The sequence below is a fragment of the Salvia hispanica genome, chromosome 5, assembly GCF_023119035.1.
Source record: "Salvia hispanica cultivar TCC Black 2014 chromosome 5, UniMelb_Shisp_WGS_1.0, whole genome shotgun sequence".
NCBI classification, from domain to species: domain Eukaryota; kingdom Viridiplantae; phylum Streptophyta; class Magnoliopsida; order Lamiales; family Lamiaceae; genus Salvia; species Salvia hispanica.
Genome location: NC_062969.1, coordinates 25,094,830 through 25,117,040, shown reverse-complemented (window position 1 = coordinate 25,117,040; position 22,211 = coordinate 25,094,830). Strand labels below are relative to the sequence as shown.

Here is a 22,211-nt window from a genome sequence, read left to right as displayed (position 1 = left end):
TGAATTTAGAAGATCTTGTTTAGTGGTGTAAGTGGAGTTGATAGTAAAATAAATTTTTACCATAAATAAAAATGACTCAAATATGTTGGAACACCCCAAAAAAATAAGGGTCTAATATCTTAGGACGAAGGGAGTACCTCTTTATAGGAATTAATTCCCTGACTGTTTAGTTAAGGATAGACGAGTCCCCGTCCCTATCAACCCTCACCCTGCCTGGGGCAACTAGATGCTCCCTCCCCCACATATCACCACACCCGACTACCCTTTTTCCACCCTCGTTGCACTATGACTAATAACAATCTTTAAATATTTCAAAAATTTTGCTTTTTAAATTAAATTTTACTATTTAACTTTCTAATTTAATTTTTTTCACATGCCAAGCATTAAATAAATTATTTTACTTTATTTTATAAGAATTCTAATGAAATCTCAGTTGCATGTGTACAGACGTAAAAATCTACACGAAAATTGTTAATACTATTATACCTTTTGACTTTTGATTTTTGTTTTGTTTTATTTTAATGTAGATAATGACATTTTTATGTAATTTTGATATAGAATGGGGTAAAATTGTACGACCAAATAAGGAAAATTCTAAAAGTGACTCTTAATCTAGGACGGAGGGAGTATATAAAATAAAGATCAGATGTCATTTATGTGTGAAAAATCAAGAACGTAGTTCACTCTTTATAGAATGGTATGTTTGTCATTTAATCATGTGTACAAAATTTGAAAAAACTGCAAAATAAATTACTTAAAACTTTATCAAATATGGCGCGCCAATTTCAATTTCCATATACAACCACCAAAACTAGATCTGAGCGACGATCTCTACACCCAAATGATGTCTCTGCAACGGCAACTAGAGTTGTACGAGATTCAAGAAGGAGCACAAGAAGCTCCGGCGCACAGGAGGAAGTGAACCGCATACGGTCGGGTCCACTCGTCGTTGGCCACTTCCTGGAGATGATCGATCAGAACCACGGAATCATCGAGTCGACCACTGGCGCCATTTACTGCGAGCTTCTCGCGCCTTCCTGCTCCGTCGGGCTGCAACGCTGTTCCCGCGCCCGGGGCCGACTCCAGCATTTCGTTTCTCAGCCATTCGGAGAGGCCCGACGTCTATTACAGCGTGAGTCTCATTTTTCCTGTTTACGGGTTTTCCTCTAGCAATAGGGATTTTTAATTCAGTTTTTTTTTTGGAATATAATTTGTGGATTTCTTCAATTGGATACTCAAGAATTATCAGGATGATTTTCGTTGTTGACATTTTGTGAACCAATCTTCGGATTTTATGCATTGTCTTAGTTGGAAGGAGTTTCTGAGTTGCAGATAGTAGAATCTTAGTACTATCAAATTAGTCAAATATTATGTCAATATATTCAACAAAGCCTTGAAGTGAGCTCGAGCTCGAGCTCGATTCACTTGCTTGTGTTTTAACCTGTTCTATTGATTGAAAACACCAGAGTCAATATGTCAAAAAATGTCAGTGTCCGAATACAAAAAATTCATAATATTCCACTACTACTTAGGTCATGCCAAAAGTCAAATCAATCTCGTCACTTAGATATCTTCTGTTAAAGTTTGATTTTAAGAGATGCATTTGTAAGGATGATAAGAATTATCCATTAGTGAGTTAATATGTCAATAGCTTTTTAATAGAGCAAAATGTATTAGTGGTAAAGTGTGCACAAATTTAAACTGATAGGTTTCTCAGAAAAAATCTTAGTTGACGGGGAATATTTCTCAGTTATCACCTAACTTGGACTTGGTTCGGTGCTGATGTATCAATATTTTGGTTGGTAGTGTGATGTTCTTCTCTATACTGAGGATTCACATTAGGTATAATTCTAAATGAAATTTGGTGCAGTGCACAATAGAGTTTTTGAATAATTTGTTGTGTCATATAGTTTTGGTTCTGTTTCATGGTAGTTCCCAAGGATTACACATTTCATGGCTACACTCTTGAGTGCTTTTACGTACTCTTAAGTAGTACTTTATTCTTTCTCATCTGTCCAGTTTATTATTCGTTCTTTACTGCCATGTTGAGTGCTTTTACGTACTCTTAAGTAGTACTTTATTCTTTCTCATCTGTCCAGTTTATTATTCGTTCTTTACTGCCATGTTTATATTGGCTTCATTTTTTTTGATGGACTTATTCCTGGTGACTCTATCAGGAAATTGGAGGATGTGACATTCAAAAGCAAGAAATTCGTGAAGCTGTAGAGTCACCTTTGGCCCACCATGAATTATATCAGAAGATTAGCATAGATCCTCCTCGTGGTGTATTGCTATATAGTCCTCCTGTTAGAGTTTGTATACTAAAAATCACGTTTTGACTGATTGAATACTGTAAAACTCTTATTTTATTTTTCAAGGAATAAAACAGATTATTTTTGACATAATGTTGTTATGTTTTACATTTAATGGATGTTAATGCATGTTTAAATGTATAAGTTAACTTAACAAAGTCTAAGTCTTTGTTTTAGTAGGCCGGTTGTGGGCGGCGTCTACTTTAAGGTAACACGGTCAACCTAAACAAAGAAAAAGAAGAATTTCACAACCTAAATGGAATTAGACTATCCATCGTGAAAGGTTGCAATGTCCGTTCGCATGTTTCTAAGCCTTACTGAAATAAGATGACATTGGTTTGGTAAAGCACTGAACGGATCTAACAGCAAGACTTGTCCTTGGGCTATCTACTGAAAGGCGAGGTCTTAATCAATGTAGGTTAGCATTGAACATACGGTATTGATTATGCATTACTTTGACTTATCAAATGGTGCGGGTTTTTCGTAACCCAATAATCCTGATATATTGGGTAGTGGTGATTAATATCAAGCGGTGCTAGGATTGCTATTATATTGAATCGTGCGCGAGGTGAGTCTCGTTTGATAATGTCCTCAAGAGGAGCGCGAAACAAGGTTTTATTATTCGGAACCTAGCTAGTTGGAGTTTGATCACTCTATGAATAATAAATAAGCGTTTCATGCTAACTCCACTCTTAGAATTAATAAGAAATTAATTAATTAATTAAGTCCATAGCAGACATTAATTAATTAATGGACATTTTTATCTTAAGCGCGGGAAATGAAAGTTAAAACGGAAACCCGGATTACTTGTAATTTCGGATTTTGATGGGGAGAGTTCAATATTACTTCTATAGTGGCTGCTCGTAATATTCCAATTAAAGCTTATATTAAATTGTGGGTTCAATTTAATTAGTAAAAAGTAAATTGGATGAGCCCATATCCAAAACCTTCCATAGATCCTTGTCTGGACACAAAAGGAACTTAATATAAATAGGAGAATAAAAGACACAGAAAATAAGAGTTATTATTTTCTAAAATTTCCCCCCTCCCCCCTTCTAGGCGTTGGTCGAATTTCCCTCTCCTCCGTGGAGTAGAATTTCTGTCTTCTTTATTTAAGTCCTAGTATTCCGGTGAGATCAGCCCACACTGATATTAGAGTACAGTTCGGGAACCATAGAGAAGATCTGTGGTCTAGTATTCAAAGCGTCACGTGGAGAAGCTGCTAGGCATCATCAATTCTTTGGAGAATTAATTAGGTATTATTCCTGCTCCGTAGAAAAACATGTTTTAGGTTTCAATATTCTTAAACCATGATTAATTCAAGTTATGAGCATGATACATGTGAGAATTACACGAATAGATTTTGTCTAAATAATCTGCTAAATAGATCTGATTATTATGTGATTTATTTGCTAGATTAATAATTGTTAAATTATGATAATCCGACGCATCGCTTCCGCTGCCAGTTCCTTCAATTGGTATCAGAACCAGTCTTTGGCTCTAATTATTTGGATTTAAATTTCGCGAATTTCATGTATGCATCTGTTATTTGATTACGAAGCATGTTCTTGTTTTATTTTTGTATTTGTTATGCATGTGAATTAACAAGAACTATCGAATCAAGAACTTGAATTATTCGAACGCACGAGATGTGCTTTTCGTCGGCGCTAGCGCCGGGACAAATCGTACAACATGCGATCGAAGAAAGGGTCGTCAAGCGAGTGGGAGCATAGGGTGCGATCTACCGGCGATGCACGGACGAGAATGGTCTCGTATGCACAGTCGGCGTGACCGCCGAACCATGCGGACCCCGGCTAATCGCGTCGGGCCAGTGGGAGCATGAAGACGAACGTGCGGCGATGTGAACGCGAGCAGTGGGGCTCGTCCACACCGCTGTCATGATCGTACCAATCTTTGCTGCTCCGGCGCTGGACCGCCGACGAAACGATTGGGTGGCTAAGCCACTGGAGATCGCGGAAAAACCCTAACCCTAAAACCCTAACCCTAGTCGTTCCAGTCCTAGCGACGTGGGACCGAGAGCAGCCACGCCGTTCGCTGCAGCTGCTGGTTTTCGCAAGAAGGTCGGGGTGGACGGAGTTCGCCGGAGCTGCGTGGTGGTGGCTGCGCGGCTGGACGACGTCGACGGAGGGATATTCGCGGCGTGTTAACGCCGCAGAGGGAAGAGGAAGCGTCGCGCCTCGTGCGCGGGCTGCCGGCGGCAGCTGGACGGTGAACTCGCCGTTCCGGCGAGCGTCTCGCGGGCAAATCTTCGTATCTTCATCGTGTTGATTCGTGCAAACCTCGAACAACGAGATATCGAAAAAAGATTTTTAATGTTTATTTAATTCCTAAATTAAAAGATATCATTAAAAATAATACTATTATTTAATGAAATAAAATATTTTGGGAAGATTTCCCTAGATTTTAGGAATATTTTGATTATTTTCTATATCTATGAAATATTTCATATCCTAGATGACATAGATAAGAACAATTTAATAGTTTCCTAATTATTATATATATCTAGAATCCTTATTAGGATAGATATGTAAGATTACATTAAATAATATAATTATTTACTTCATAATCTTGAACATGGATATTATATGAATTTAATTTTTCATGTCTAATTAAGATTTAAATAATGTACTTTATTTTAGATATATCTTATAGTATGACATGAATAAGAATTATATTCTAGATTAATTAATTCCTAAACTAAGATACTAAAGATAATAAAAGATTTAATTATCCAGTCAATTAAATACCAACAGAATTTAATTAGTCTTAATCTGCCTTAAGGCTAAAGGATAATTAATGAAAAACCATAACCCAAATATCTAAGCGATAATTATGAACTTAAAGTTTATATATGGTTTCCATCGGTTGGACTGCCAAATTTTGTGAAGCTATTTTCTAATATTATCGCCACAATAATCCTATGAAACAGTAAGTTCATAAGGGCGGACTTCTCACACAATAAATAGAATGAACTAGAAAGTGGTTCCCAATATTATCGCCACCCACCTTGTGGGGACGATAATCCTAAGGAACTACGAGTTTCAGGGTTCAATCAGAATTTATGAGATATCTTGATTTTGTTATCAACACATAAACATTGTCATGGGAGTGTGTTGTAGAAATAAAATTCTGTGATGCTAAATCCAATGGTCGTGCTTAGGCAACATTAGGCGGCCATGCCATGTCTTGTGGTCTCTGGACTATTCGTCGGTGTTGTGACCAGTAAAATTGTTAAAATTTTAATGCGTATAAACCTCCTTTGGAGGGTACAATTTCTTAATTTTGTTGTTGTAAGACTTTGAAAAGTTTTATGGTTAATCTACTCAATTTCCTTACATAAGTTTATGACAAATAGTAAATTTTTCTGTTTGCAGTGCAATAAAATCCGTCAAGATGTCTTTTAATCCTCTTTCTGCAATTCTCAAAGAAAACAAACTCGAGGGCCAAAATTACATAGAATGGAAACAAAATTTGGATATCGTTCTCACAGCAGAAGAGTACAAGTTTGTGCTCACTACTCCACAGCCTCCAGTTCCCGCTGCTAATGCATCGGTGGGAGTATAGAATGCGCATAAACGGTGGCATAAGGCGAATGAGATGGCTAAGTGCTACTCCCTCCGTCCGCGATTAGGAGTCCCGGTCACTTTTGCACACCCGTTTTATAAAAATCATAAAAAATAGTTAAAGTGGAGAAATGGTAAAGTAAGAGAGAGAATAATATTGACAAGAGTCTTATCAACATTATTCTCTCTTTTACTTTATCATTTCTCCACTTTAACTATTTTTTATTATTTTTATAAAATGGTTGCGCAAAAATGACCGGGACTCCTAATCGCGGACGGAGGGAGTACATGTTGGCATCTATGTCTTCAGTACTCAAGCATCAGCATTCTGCCATGGCGACTGCCGCCGAGATTATGCAAAATCTTGCTAATCTTTTTGGTACTCAGAATCGAACGGCTAAGTCTCAAGCCTTTCGGAGTATCATGACGAAGACTATGAAGGAAGGCACATCTGTGAGGCAACATGTCCTCGAGATGATGAGCCACCTCAACCAGATTGAGGTTTTGGGAGGGACGATCGATCTCGAGTTCCAGATTACTATAATCCTTTAGAGTCTTCCCCCTAGCTTCCAGCAGTTTAAGCTCAATTTCGAGATGAACAAGCGGGATTACACTTTGGTTAAGCTGCTGACTGAACTTCAGTCGGCGGAGGACCTTATGGTTCAAGCTAAAGTAGCTATGTTGAGTTTGGCGCCTAATTCCTCTGGCTCTAAGCCTCGCGCAGGAAAGAAAAAGGCACCGAACCCAGTGGCAGCTAAGAATGCTAAGAAGAAGAAGAAGAAGAAGAAGAAGAAGAAGCCTACTGGAAAATGCTTCAAGTGTGGAGAGAAAGGTCATTGGAAGCCAGACTGTCCTAAAAAGGGCAAGGCTACAGGTATGCACCATGCTCTAGTAGTCGAGTCATGTTTGGCTTCGACATCTACTCATACGTGGGTTATTGATAATGGAGCAACTGATCATATATGTTTTGATCCTGACTTAATGCAGGTGACAAGATGGTTACATGATCGTGAGATCGAAGTCCAGCTGGGCGACGCTACTAAAGTGGCGGCCGTTGCAGTGGGAGACGTTTATTTGCGTTTTTCTAGTGATAGATTTTTGATTTTGAAGAATGTTTTGTTGATACCTTCTTTTAGAAGAAATTTAATTTAAGTTTCTAAATTGTCTTTTGATGGATATTCGATTTCTTTTAATGACAATTGCGTTATTAAGAAAGATGGTTCTTATATCTGCCGTGGTATCATGGAAAACAATCTGTACACAATCACTTCTACACAGTATAATCAACGTAAATTAGAACTCAATGCTACATCGAAAGTTTCTAAGAAAAGAAAAGAACCTTCAATTTCAATGAACGAAACGTACTTATTGCACCTTAGACTTGGTCATGCCAACGAGAAAAGGATTCATGCGATGGTTGATCAAGATCTTATTAAAGGTCTTGAGAAGGAACCATTTTCAAAGTGTGAATCCTGTTTGGAAGGCAAGATGACCAAGAGACCTTTTAGGTCAAAGGGTAATAGGGCCAATGAAGTACTTGAGCTCGTTCATACTGATGTGTGTGGACGAATGTTAACCGAGGCAAGGGGCGGTTTTTGATATTTCATTACCTTCATTGATGACTTCTCGAAAATTGGATACGTCTATTTGATGCGCTACAAGTCTGAAACTTTTGACAAATTCAAGGAGTTTAAGGCTAAAGTAGAAACGCGTCATGGTAAGAGTATCAAATGCTTGCGATCTAGTTGAAGAATAGCAAAAAGTATATGACATAGTTCCTACCAGGTTCACATTATCATGGTTCTTTGTCTTGTAGATCGATGGATTTGACCAATCAGTTAATGTAAGTGTTATCATGGCAACTAACCGAGCTGACACATTGGATCCCGCTCTTCTACGTCCAGGAAGACTTGATCGTAAAATTGAGTCCCTTTAGCTGATAAACATCAGAAGAGGCTTGTCTTTCAGGTAATTTTTTTTTTGAATTTCCTCTTTCTTTTTTACATGTTAACTAATTCACTAATAAAGAGGTGCAAGTGTGATTGGTAAAAGAAAAGAATACAAGCTCAATCCTATGATTATTAAATTATAGTGTAACTAAAGGCAAACGATGGTATTATGGACAGGTTTCCACTGCTAAAATGAATTTGAGTGACGAGGTGGACTTGGAGGGCTATGTCTGCCGACCTGATAAAATCAGTGCAACTGAGGTTAGTGATATTGCTCTCACTTTACTTTGATTCTGTGTGTTCCCATACTCTGGTGACTGACAAGATACGAATTCTTTGTCGATTATAATTGCAGATAGCAGCTATTTGTCAAGAAGCAGGTTGCATGCTATAAGAAAGAACCAGTATGTTTTACTTCCTAAAGATTTTGAGAAAGGTTACAGATCCAAGTAAAGAAGCCTAACACAGATTTGGAATTCTACAAGTGATAGCCAGGAAAGTGTAGATTAATAAACATGTTCAGACAATATAATTGTGGTTAGAGAAATGTGTGTTGTCACAAATCTGTTTGATGAAGTCAATCAGTGGTATCCCAATATTCTGTGACAAAAATATGGTGACAAATGGAATGCAGGTATCATTCCTAACACTAAGATTCCATTTTCATTTTAGTATTACTAGTGATCCTTTAATACATTTACTGAAATGAATAAATAATATTGGTAATTAAATTCTATAGTATTGAAGATACAATAAAAGAGGATGAGAAAAATATATATTAAGAGGAAGTAAGAGGAGTGAAGAAGAGGGCTTGAACATAATTGTCGACACTCAAAGAATAGGTGTGTTGTTGATGGTTGTAGATCACTTGGGAAGCTCGTGCCATGTTAAGCGCAACTTTGATGATAGAAAAGGGCAATGTGTTATTGTTGATGAGCTCTCCATTGAGATCCTTCCATAGTTGGAATATCTCTTCCAACATTCCACTTCTTGCTGCCTCCTCTGTTGCCAAATTGTTCTCTTTCATAAACAACGGTATGCCCGATGCCAGATCCCCACGCTCTTGCTCCTCCTTGGCAGTCCCAAGATCGTCCCAGAGGCGAAGAATTCGCCCTGCCGAGGAGAATACCTTGGGATAGGGTTTCTGCCTCAAAAGTGAGGCGTTTTGGTCGGTTACACCTTCTCCTATTAGAAAGAATAGGTGCACCAGAGCCATGTATGCCCCCGCCGTTGATACTCCATTCTCTATGTACTCTTCCAAGTTTGGTGCATTCCCACCATTGAACCACTTTGCCTCCACCATGAAACCTTCAATCATGTCTATCCACTGTGACAAAGAATTAAATTAATTGAATAAAACACTTAGATAACTCCTAAATTGTTTGCCAGTACTTACCGTAGCTTTAAGGTAGGGGAGGACAGTCCAGCCGGTGTCCTTGAGCACCGTGTAGCAAATGTCGTTGGTAGTGTTGTACAATGCCATGTAACATACTTTCATGTACTCGGGGAGGGTCTCCATTGCTTCAAGATCCCATCTGTTTTGAACAATGAATACATTAGTATTGTCAAATTATCATGCAATAATGAATTAAAAAAAAATGAGTTGATCAAGATTAAAACCTTTTAATTGCATTGGTGAAGAGGATTAGTTCATCCATTTTGCCATAGGTGTCGAAAATATCATCAATGACTAATAGAATAGCTATGGCCTTGGCCAACTGTATTCTGCAGGTTGAGTATTTTGGGTTAGGGAGAAGCCCTACTGTCCACAAAAAGCATTCCAATGGCCTATCTCTCCCAAATCTTAACTTCTCCACCAACCCTAGCTGTTTCCACCACCTATAACATGCATATATTCATGGGTGTTAGCTAGAAATGTAGAGAAATACTACTTATTTAACAATAATAATATTATACTAATATAGATGCATGACCTTGTAAGTTCAGCAAGTTCTGCTTGGTGTTGAGCTTGGACATGGTTATAATCCAAAATAGCAAGCTCCAAAAGGTCTCTATCATGATCACTCCGGTTGCCATATTCCTCAATGAATCGCCTGGCCTCCAACCTAGCCATCCTCTTATGGCTCGGCACCTTTAGGGCCCGTCCCACCTCATCACTAACCCGACCCTCACCCTCTAGCAGTGATCGTTCCGCAAACTCCATAGCTTCCTCCAAGATTTCTTCCACTTGAGCCCCCATATTTGATGCTTCGTACAAGCTCAGTAACCCTATCGTGTCCTCTCTCAAGGATTCTTTAAACTTATCGCTTTCGCCCTTAAACTTCAGCAACACATCTGATCACCAAAACCAAACATAATTAGTAGTAATAATATTAGGGGCCGCCTAAGATGTGTGTTCTTATCATGTTTTGCCTTATATGTCTTCCAACAGTGTAATAGAACATATATATGTGTGTACCGGTGCTGACGTGGAAGCCAGCCTGGCGGAGCAGACGGAAGCGCAGGGCAGTGGTGAAGAGGTCATCTTCGGTGGAGAAAGCAGAGCATTGGAGCTGCAGTATGGCGTCGATCATATCTTCCAAGTGGTAACCGATTCCTAGCCGTTGGATGTGGTCAATGAGTTGGAGTTGCTCGGTGCTTGTCTGCAGTTTTTGGATAGTCTTCTCTATTAAATATTCTCTCTTCTCCTCTGGAATCACCTGCACATGCTCACGTTATAATTGATGCAATATTAGATCATACTAGTTGATAAAATACACACCAGTTTTTGAAGCTGTGGAGCGGCGCTCCCATTGACGATGGGAGGCGGCGGAGATGTCACAGCTGAGTGGCAGATGGAGAAGCGGCGGAGAGGAATTGCGGCGCCGGCTGCTTGCCGTGGAATTAAGGCCTTTTGGGAACGACACAACGTTTGTGACAAGATTAATGATACGGTGGTGCTCCTTGCACAAGACATCCTGTCCGATATCATGGAGCAGTACTTTATATTTGAAATCAGACTAAAAATGATGCTCACGTAAGATATGCATGTAACTTTTTTGCTTTTACATATAAATACTCCTAGTTGTAATATTAAAAGTAACTTAGATAGATAGATAAGTTAATAGGAGTATTTTGTTTAAATTCAAGTTTAAATGTCGTAATTTACCTACTAAGTGGCTCTAAGAATAATCGGAAATGGAACTTCAATTGACGTATGAATTGTACTCCTTGTTTGCCTCTGGTTGATGTTGAGTATAAGCACGAATATATATTGCTAAACAATAACCGGAAATAGCTAGCACATATCACAAAAATCTGATTTAAACACAAAATGAAAATAAAATCAGTGTGCCTGCGATTTAAAAGTACTGGCAAGTAAAATCAAATAAAAAGGAGAGTATATGGTATGTTTACCTTGCTCTCTTGATAAGATAAGAATTGTATGAGATATGCTAAACCAGAAACTGATATGCAATATATATAGGCAGCAAAATAATGTAAGCTGGAATTAATAAACTAATTAGAATTATGAACCTAGGTACTACTATACTGAATCAATTGATTAACTGTATAAGGTAAAGGCTTACTTTGTTGATTTATTCTATTATTGATTCTCCAAATTGCTTATGGTCAAACCGCAGCCTTCGTGTCGGAGCGTTGACCACCAAATATAACACTCGGAGAAGATTAATAGGTACAATTGGACAGAGACAGACCGTCGACATTTAAAATGCAGTTTACAACAATATCTATAAGAAATTCATTCATTAAACAAATTTATTTCCAACAAATTAAACCCCACTTGGGGATCCCGTTATCTACAAATCAATTCACATGAGAATCTTTATCCTATTTTTTGGTGTTTCATTCATGTACAACTATCTATTTTTTTCTTTTACTTTTTCTCCATTTAATTGATTGAAATTTAGATTAATATTAGTACTAGTATTATGTTAGAGCTAATTGTATCAGTTTGGTAACTTTGGTTCGACAAATTAATTTGAGTTAATTTTGCTGAGTTTGTCAATTCGAAGGAATTAGCTCAATACTTAATCTCAAGATAATGTCATCTAAAACTAATTTTAATTTATAATTCTTGACACCACTTATAACAAAATTAATTAGATTAGTAGATGGCGTGTGGATCTGTTCTTTACATATCATGGTAGTTACAAGAATATCAATTTAATTAAGAGTAAAATGTAAAATACAAAAAAATATAACTAGAAGTTAGTAATCAATTTTCCTCTCAAAAAAAGTATTTCAACTTAAAATTTCACATAATTATCTCAAATTTTAAATTATTTTTTCACAAAAAAAAATTAAAGGTGATTTTTTGAGGAATTTAATGAGACCCTAATTTCATAGAAATCAAGAAAATTGATAATATTGTTATTTTATTCATACTATATTTTTGAAAACCAGCATATTAGTATATTTGAATTGGTATTGATGTTAAAAGAAAAATTTTACATTCTAAGCTGTTTTGCATTATAAACGGAGTAAGACGTCCAATTATGTTGTAGATGTAAAAATACGATCAAACTGTTACTAAAATATGTTAATTCTTTTTATTGATACTGACGTTAAAGAGAATTTATATATTTGGGTTGAAAATTGATATATGCTCAAATTATGTTGTTAATGTAAAAATATCATAACTGTATTGATGTTAATATAAAGACGACAATATAGAAAATCATCTCATGATCTCACTATAATGAGATGAGCAAGGTATAGACACTAAGACACGACTCAACAAATGTGATGAAGGAAGTACATAGTTTAATAATATATGATGTGAAAATAATTGTAAAAACACTACGTCGGAATGATTTCATAATTAAATAGTAGTACTATATTTGTGTCGTATTCATTTAACCTGAAAATGACCGACATTTAATTGATGAGCGAACATGTACACTATGACTACGTCATTTCAATTGATATTAATCAATCAATTAATTAGTCCTATTACGATATTAAGCGTTCTAAAATGAGTAAGGTTGCCACGACGAGCAAACAATTGCAATTAGGTGATATGGTTGGTATGGGAGATAGTAATCAAATGGAGTATTTAAATATCTATATATTTTTGGGGTGATTATAAGATGCAATTTAATCTCACGTGTAAGCACTTGATGCTCTATATATGATCAGGGCTTTAAATTTAAACAATGTCCCGCCTTGGATTACCTTTGCCTAAATTCTGACAAATGTACATAATTTTGTCAACTCACACATCTTTATACTAGTTTTTATAAGTTGGTTTATTTACTTAGATATGCTCAAATTGCATTATGCATTTGATTTAGTTTTGAATATATGCATTATCTATACGATAAATTAGGGCGAAAATTTAAAAATATACTAGTAGTATATATACTATTACTATTATGACTTCTTGGTCATTTTAGCCCATTAAATCATTATATAATAAGTACTCCTAGTATTTTTAGATCAAATAATTAACCATGCAAGCACAATATATAAATTTGAAATGTTGCTAGTATTAGCCAAAAAATCAGTTTCTTGTGTTGGGCTGTTATCTGTATATGGAGTCGTCATTTCGGAAGGTGAACAATTACTATCATAGATTAAAAATGCCTCATGTATTAGTCATTTGGGTAAGTCAACTGAACAGTAATTTAGCATATATTCTAATTTGTACACTTTTATGATCTAGTTTTATTATTTAAAATGTTTTCTTGACTATTTTAATTAATTTATTGTATTATCCTTAAAAAAACGAAATAATGTTGTTTTGGATTTGAGGTTGATTCACTGTTGACGAATGCAGCTAGCATAATAATATGGTTGTGATAATTTCAAATATTTGTACATGAATTCATAAATTGGTCGTAGATAATATAGTAATTTAGAGTTAACAATAAGGAATTATTTTGTTTGAACTGCATTTTCTATTAAATTCACAGTCAAATGGATACATACGGGTTTACAACGTTCTACAACGGACCAATTTTAGTCATACATACGGGTTACAACGTTTGCAAAGATATTATATTTATAAAAACAAAATTATATTTGATTGTAAACATTTGACTTTGAAATATATATAATTTAATCACGTGTTCGAATTTATTTTAATCAATTTTAGACTGGATCAGAACTAAATAGTTTTGACCAGCCACGTAGAAAGAAAATCGTACTACTAATTAATAACTAATTATAATTAAAATGGGTAATTACGTAATACTAATTGATTTTTTCGGTCATTTTCACATCATCATATTGTTCCGACGGTTAATTGTAGAATGTAAGTATCGCTTCTTCATAATTTTCCAGTAGATATGAATATATGATATTGCTTCTTCATAATTTTCCTTATAGTCATTCACTAATTATTACTTCTATTTCAAGTTAAAAATATTTGGTCTTGTTAAAATCGTAGCATTAAATTTTATAGAATATTTGTACAGTAACAAAATTAGTAAGTACTCCATCTAGTATATTGCATTAGGAATAAGCTTGTTTTACATCAAGGATACGCAGCAAATTTCACATTCGCATCTATCTATATTAATAAAAGTGAGAAAGGTGAGAAGAAAATAAAGAGAGCAAAGATCCAAGAGATACACTAATAAACCTGTAATGGGCGCAGGTTTACATTATATGCTAATGGACACAACAAATAGTGGTTACCATGATGACATAGAGAATTCAGCGTAGTTGCAGTTTCACATCCAAGAAAATATCATTACAGTGTCCACTTTCCCATATAGTCATGAATTGTCATTATCATTATCAAGAGCCCATTATCCATATATGCACCTCAGTCTCGAGTGATAGTATCATTTGGTCGAATATTTTTCTTAAGCAAAGTGTAAGTTCCAAATTTTTAAAATTATATATGAGTCTTCGAAAAATTCATACTACTTAACAAAATTAAATATTGTTTGTGTTTATATTACCAGATTTGAATTATACTACTCCTTCCATCCCAAAAAAATATGCACTCTTTCTTTTTTAATCCGTCTCACAAGAATATATAATTTCTAATTTTGAAGAATCTTTTCTCTCTAATGAGATGTAGCTCATTCTTCACTAACAATACTTTAATTACTTTTTCTTTCTACCTCTCAATTACTTTACTAATTTTACATTAAAACTCGTGGTGACCCCAAAGTGCATATTCTTTGGGCACGGCTTCGTCCCACAAGAATATGTACTCTTTCCTTTTTAGCATGTCCCATAAGAATATGCATTTTCCAATTTTGTAAACTATTTTCTCTCTAATGATGCGAGACACATTCCACACTAACAATATTTTAATTACTTTCTCTCTATCTTTTTCTTACTTTACAAATTTTGCATTAAAACTCTTGTCGAATCCAAAGTGCATATTCTTTGGGGACGACTCCATTCCACAAGAATATGCACTCTTTCCTTTTTAGTACGTTTCATAAGAATATGCACTTTTCAATTTTGTAAACTATTTTTCTCTCTAATGAGGTGAGACACATTCTCCACTAACAATACTTTAATTACTTTCTCTCTATATCTCTCTTACTTTACCAATTTTGCATTAAAACTCGTATCGAACTTAAATTGCATATTATTTGGGGACGGATGGAGTAATATATGTAATTATTATTATCATTATTGCATTATAAATTAATAATTAATTAAGAAAATATTAATGAATAAAATTATGAATCATATGATTCATTTGAGTTGGTCGGCGTAACCTATCAACACTGACATTGGAAAGATATTGAACTATATCATTAAAGTATGTCTACGAAAATGTCACAACATTGACATTGAAAAGATACTACTATGTAACTATCATTAAAGTATGTCTACGAAAAAATCAATTCAAATTTGATTGGTGTTAACTGTTAATAGGCCGTAGTAATTGGCCTTCGAGATATTTAGGAGTAGTATTGTAACTATCATTAAAGTATGTATACGAAAAAATCAATTCAAATTTGATTGGTGTTAAATGTCATAACTAAATTAATAAGATGTCAGTTCACATTAGTAAATTGGAGATTTGAGGTATGTTAGAATAAACGGAGAATCATTATTATTTATTTTAGAGAAGAAAAAACAGTAAAAAAATATTGATAAAATACTTATTTAAAAACATATGTTATGTAATAATATGATTTATTGATTTTTAAATTTCATTATTTGCTAGATTTTAATCAGACCAGAAAAGTAATCGGAATTCTAAAAATAAAGAAAGTAGTTACAATTTTCAGGATTATGATTTATCAACTTTCCCTAAGTATATTTTTTCCCTTTTTTTTAGAATCTTACATATTTAGATATTTAATAGTATTATTTTTATTATTTTACCTGATTATTATGAGAGTGAACTACATAAATAGTACCTGATCTTTCACTTTCGCACGCAAATGGTACCTGATCTTTATTTTATATTATTTTTGGTACTCAGTGACAAAAATAACCCTAGGTACCAAATATGTGATTTTTTTGTTATGGAGGATATTTTTGGAAATTTCCATTAAATAGTACCAAACATGAGATTATTTTTTTCTTCTCTTATTTCTTTTTTTCTTCATTTTCTTCTTTCTTTTTAGTATTTTGTTTCCCTTTCTTTTCTTTTTTTCTCCTTAGTTTATGTTTCCTCTTTTTTCTTTTCTCTTCTTTTTCTTCTTTCTTTTTTGGTGTTTTATATATACATCTAATTGCATTCATAATATACACCAAGAACAAAACACCTAATTAAATTAATTATATAATATAATTAAATCAATTAAATCATTTTTGTTGAATTATTTCATACTCATTTTAGGCTAAAAATATTCATTTTATTAAATTATTTTATACTCATTTTATACTTATTTTATACTCATTTTAGGCTACAAATATTCATTTTATTGAATTATTTTACACTCATTTTATACTCATTAACACCTAACTAAAAATATTCAACTCTTAATATCATTATGAATGCAATTCACAATTTTAAATTTTTATTAAAACTATATTGATTTGTTATTAATTTAATGTAAAATTATAATAACAATAATAATAATAATAATATATTATTGTGTGATTCATAATTTAAATAATTATACTATAATGATTTATTAAGTACAACTAGTTTTTAAGTATTATAACAATAATATTATTACAATAATTAAATATAATTATAACTATAATTATAATTAAGTATATTTGAGTGATATTAAAAAATAAATTAATTATGAATTTATAACATCATAATAATAATATTAATATTGATTAATAATAATAGTATAAATAGTGAGAAGAATGAGAGAAGATATTATAATATCACTTTTGGTAGTTAGTTTTGTATATGCCTAAAATAACCTCGATGATTATTATTATTTGGTTAACATTAATAATTAATTAAACGTATTAATATATTTAATATTATGAATTATAGTACACAATTATAATATAATTATATACTACTAACTATTTAAATCATGAATTATAAAATACTCCCCTCGTTCCATAATAATAGAGTCATTTCTCTTTTTAGTAAAAGTCAACACATTTTTCCACATCTACTTTACTCTCTTACTTTGATCTCTCTACCTTTTTCATTTTTCACTTTATTCACCATTTACTTAACTCACCTAACACAATTTTTCTTAATCTTCTTGCCGAAAAGTAATGCATCTATTACTATGGAAGGGACGGAGTAGTTAGTTATCATTACTGTTATTATTTTAGTACTACAAATTAGTAACTAACTAAGAAAGAATAAAATTTTAAAATTATACATATATTCAATTATAATACCGACAAACAACTATAATTATAATAATAATTATTATTATGATGTTGATATCATATTTAATATTATTATTTTGTTATAAACTAAGAGCATCTCCAGCGGCGGACGTTCGGTCGGACTTCCGCGACGGGCGACCGGGACGTTCGCCATTGGAACAAAATAAGTCGGACACGGACGTCTCGTGTGGACATCGGACGTCCTCGGATATCCTGGCGACGGGCGGGCGGGCGGACGTTCGCCATTGTGGCGTCGGTCGGACGTCAGCCGCGGACGTCCGAGTTTAATTTTATTTTATTTATTTTTAAAAAAAAAAAAACTCTATATATACGGCTCGTTGAACTTCATTTCATTCGCACCACTTGTGTTAACAAGTTTCTCTCTCTAAATCTCTATTTTCAAGTATATCTAGAATGGCTAATAGTCGTGCGGGTGGTAGTGGCAGGGGCGCTAGTAACAGTGATAGCGAGGATGAATTGGAGGTCACTCTAGAAGGGGCGATAGATCGGCTGCTACAGTGGAGGGCCCAGCGGCGGCGGTACCTCGGCCAATCCGTCGTCGAACTACAATACCCCGTGACCGCATTGCTGCACATATTCGATTGTATCAGGACTACTTTGCTCCGCAACCGCGTTTTGGGGATGCCTTATTTCGGCGACGTTTTAGGATGCATCGTCCGTTGTTTATGCATATCGTGGGTGCTTTAGAGAGAAGATACCTGTATTTCAGGACCTGGGAGGATGCGGTTGGCAAACCCGGTGTCACGCCCTTACAGAAGTGCACTGTCGTAATCAGGCAACTGGCGTACGGAGGCGCGGCCGACATGTTCGACGAGTACCTTCACATTGGCGAGTCGACAGCCGTCGAGTGTCTGCAGAATTTTTGCGCGGGCCTTAGAGCGATATTCGGGGAGCGGTATCTTCGGAGCCCGAGCCCCGAAGACTGCCAGAGGCTGATAGATATGCATGGGTCGGTGCACGGGTTCCCTGGGATGTTGGGCAGCATAGATTGTATGCATTGGGAGTGGAAGAACTGCCCCGCCGCCTTGAAGGGGATGTACACTACCGGCTTCAAAGTCAAGCATCCCACGATGATCCTTGAAGTTGTAGCTGACTACCGGCTGTGGATATGGCATGCTTATTTTGGAGTCGCCGGGTCGAACAACGACATCAACGTTCTCCAGTCGTCGCCCCTGTTCAACGATCAGTGCAATGACGTTGGTCCCGCCACCAGTTTCGTCGCCAACGGCAACCAACACAATATGGGATACTATTTGGCGGATGGGATATACTCAAACTGGCCCGTATTTGTGAAGACGATCAAGCATCCGCTCGGACAAAAGAAGACATACCTTGCGACCGTCAGGAGGCAGCGCGCAAGGATGTGGAGCGGGCATTTGGTGTGCTCCAGAGTCGATGGGCGGTAGTGAAGGGTCCTTCACGGCAGTGGTATATTCCCAACATCGGCGATGTCATGTACGCATGTATCATAATGCACAATATGATTGTCGAAAATGAAGCTGCGAAATTGACTCAGTGGACCAATGAAGATGATACGGGTGCCGGTCCAAGGCACGGCGTGGCCACCGCGAATGTGAATATGGGGGTACCTCATGGAGAGGTCAAGAGGATGCGCGCATTTACCGACATGCGGCAAACAGATTCCCATGTTCGACTTCAGCACGATATCATCGAAGAGGTTTGGACGCGGAGGGGTGGGCATTGATGTGGTTAATTTTTTTTTTGTTTACTATGTAATTTTTTTTCCGACTCATGCATGTTTTTTTTAATGAAGTTGTTAATTTTTCCCGTTCGTATTCGTGTCGAAATTTTATTTCAGTAAACGTAAATTGCTTTATTTGTGAATTTGTGAATTATTTTTTATTGCGGGAAGTCCGCATGGGAAGGGCGGATTGTGCAGGGGAAATTCTAGTGACGTGGCAGTGGGATGGGAAGTCCTAGTGACGTGGCAGAAGGTGTTTTTGGGAAGTCCTAGTGGATGTCCGAATGAGACATCCGTGCTGGAGATGCTCTAATAACTTATTGAGTACATTTTAGTTTAATTATTAAAATTGTGTATTATAATTATATGGTAATTATTATTTTTATGTTTTGATTAATAATTTACTAAAAATCTTAATATAAATTTAAAACTATTGATTATATGATTATGATTAATATTATTATTTCATTAACAAAATATTAGTATTATACTTATTTTGCTTCAATTGGTTAATTCCATTATTATTTGAATTACTTGGTTGAATTTAATTGATTGATATAAGTTCAAAATCTTAACTATTTTCTTAATATTTTCAAATACAGAAAAGTAAGAAGTATAGTAAAAGTTACATTTCTTTGAAATCATATTATGAGGAATTAGAATTTTTCGATAACATTACTTTTCTTATTAAAGCAGTGTATACAAATGGTGGCTACAATTAGTGACTAGATAAGATATCTGTTTCAAAATTTTCATCCCCGTTTATTGAGGAGTACATATTTTATATTTATGTGCCACATGTACTTCTTTTTTCCTCTAAAATTTGTTTACCATTTTTTGATATAAAAAAAATATTATAGTATCAAAGTGTCTCCTTTCATATAACTCCATATATAGAAATTAGCTTTGGACATAAAAGATATATACTAGTACATAAAATAAAGGTTAATGTTAGTTCTTAGTTTTATTGTTTTGCTTTAAATTGACGAATACATATTGAATCGTGAATAGATTTAGTAAGGAGTAAACCGTTCTAAAATAATTTTGGTACGATGTTTTCTTAATCCGACATTTTTTTGTGTGATATACTTACCTTCGTACCCTTAATTATAACAAAAATCGGTTAGTTATATTCGAAGAATATATTAAATCGTTCTAAAATAAGTTACTCTTTTCGTCTTACAGTACAATTTATTGTTTGGTATGTTCCATAAATAGTCCATTTTTTAATGATAATTTTCCTCTCTAATAGTCTAATTGGGTGGAACCTATTATCTACTGTATAATAATATTTTATTTAAAAAAAATTATGTCTCTCTCATACTTTATCAATTACTATTAATACTCATGTAAAAGTTTTCATTATGGGAAAGAGAAAGTATTGCTTTATAAACAACTTTTTGGTTAACCGATACCAATTGATTAGGATATGGGCTAATTCCTTAGTCGATTAATCGACTATTCTATTCCGTTAATAGAGCATCCACAAATGGTTCGAAAATCGTCTGGATGAGGCCTTTGCATCGTCCTCGTCCCGACCACTGCAGGCGGACGGACGAGCGGGTCGGACGAAAGTTCGACTACGGACGACGTGTCGCCCGACTCTTGTTTGGCGCCTCGTCCGCCCATTACAGGCCCACGGACGAGGATGATGCACACATTTTTCTTTCTTTTTTTAAAATTTTTTTTTTCAAACATTATATATACTCCCTCAATCCAATTTTTTCTCTCACAATCACAAGCACAATCCACTCATCTTCTCTTCTCTTATCAATATGGATCCCAACAATTTCCCAAACCCGAACAGTGCTGACGACGATATGCAGATGTTCGGCGGAGCCCATTGGCTCGGCCACGGAAACTACAGGGTTGAGACTACTGAATATGTAGGACCCACCTTCGATTCAGAAGCGAAGTTCGATCCGTTCTTCAACACCGATTTCTACGGGGTCGATCAGATGGAGCCGAGTTGTGGGCAACCTTCCACTCCTAAGCCGAGGAAGAGAACATTGAGTACGCCATGAAGCGTATGGACTACGTCATGGAGGAGTACATCAAGGTGGTTGAGTGTTGGATCAATATATCGGAGTATCCGATATACTCCAATAACCAAACGGCGACCAGGATGTGAGATTGCATCGAAGCCAGGTACAACTTGGTGAAGCCGAAGTGGGCGTACAAAGGGAACAAGGAGCAGCTCCGCAAGTGCTGGGAACGGCTCCGAGTCCATGTCAACAACTTCAGGGATATTTACACGAAGTTGAGGGAGGGAAGGGGCAGCGGTGAGAGCATGGAGGATGTCCTCCAGAAAGCAATACTCAAATACCAGTAGCAGTACGGCTAGTCCAATTTCTATAACATTTGGTTGATGTTGAAAGACAAGCTAAAGTTCGACAGAGAATAGCGCCCGCCTTGTCAGCACTGAAATGGGCGAAGAACACCGCCAGTGGTGGTTACATGAGCAGCGGCGGCCCGTCGCCTATGGATCTCAACGCTAAGCCAGAAGAAAGTTTCGGCACGCCAATGTCTACTTTTAGGCGCCCCGTTGGCAACAAGACTGCCAAAACCCAGGCCAAAGGGAAGGCGACAACGTCTGGATCGACTCCCTTGCTTGCACCTGCGCTCGTGGCTTCAACGCTCGACTCGTTTGATGGCTTTCACGAGAGTTACGACATAAGGTTGTTACTTGACGTGGTCACCAGCCGTGACAATGCCACCGACCCGAACACTTGTCGGATGTATGAAAGGATGGTGAAGAAGTTGCAAAAGAAGTTAGATTTAGAGTAGAATAATGTAGGTATTTGTTTAAATTTAGTAATACAGTATAATTTTTATTATATTAAGTAATGCAGTTTTTTATAAATTAAGTAATGTACTCCTAGGTCTTTTTAAAATTGAGTAACTAGGGTGTTGTTTAATTTTGTGATGTTTAATCCTCCATCCT

The 22,211-nt window shown here is 35.6% G+C and overlaps 2 protein-coding genes and 1 pseudogene across 2 annotated transcripts; 2 read left to right on the top strand and 1 right to left on the bottom strand.

Annotated features, from left to right (window-relative positions):
* Window positions 1-694: 694 nt before the first annotated feature.
* LOC125189705 lies at window positions 695-8,333 on the top strand (annotated as a pseudogene).
* Window positions 8,334-8,534: 201 nt separating this feature from the next.
* Window positions 8,535-11,219, bottom strand: LOC125186060 (geraniol synthase, chloroplastic-like). The gene is made up of 8 exons (XM_048082375.1): window positions 11,203-11,219; window positions 10,955-11,103; window positions 10,568-10,763; window positions 10,265-10,505; window positions 9,780-10,140; window positions 9,466-9,684; window positions 9,242-9,380; window positions 8,535-9,172 (listed from the first exon to the last, which is right to left on the bottom strand). Exons 3-8 carry the CDS (start codon window positions 10,760-10,762, stop codon window positions 8,624-8,626), a joined length of 1,704 nt encoding a protein of 567 aa, XP_047938332.1. The 5' UTR covers window position 10,763; window positions 10,955-11,103; window positions 11,203-11,219; the 3' UTR covers window positions 8,535-8,623.
* A 6,993-nt stretch (window positions 11,220-18,212) lies between these two features.
* LOC125189704 lies at window positions 18,213-19,270 on the top strand. The gene is made up of 2 exons (XM_048086954.1): window positions 18,213-18,555; window positions 18,861-19,270. The coding sequence occupies exons 1-2, from the start codon at window positions 18,213-18,215 to the stop codon at window positions 19,268-19,270; spliced, it is 753 nt and encodes a 250-aa protein (XP_047942911.1).
* The last annotated feature ends 2,941 nt before the right edge of the window (window positions 19,271-22,211 follow it).

Excerpts from the sequence above, each read along its gene's own strand:
- LOC125189704 (XM_048086954.1), top strand. The coding sequence starts at position 18,213 with ATGCATCGTCCGTTGTTTATGCATATCGTGGGTGCTTTAGAGAGAAGA. Across the intron at positions 18,556-18,860 it reads GATGTTGGGCAGCATAGATT|ACGATCAAGCATCCGCTCGG; the intron begins GTATGCATTGGG and ends GTATTTGTGAAG.
- LOC125186060 (XM_048082375.1), bottom strand. The coding sequence starts at position 10,762 with ATGTCTTGTGCAAGGAGCACCACCGTATCATTAATCTTGTCACAAACG. Across the intron at positions 9,685-9,779 it reads GAACTTGCTGAACTTACAAG|GTGGTGGAAACAGCTAGGGT; the intron begins GTCATGCATCTA and ends TGCATGTTATAG. Across the intron at positions 9,381-9,465 it reads TTCACCAATGCAATTAAAAG|ATGGGATCTTGAAGCAATGG; the intron begins GTTTTAATCTTG and ends TGTTCAAAACAG.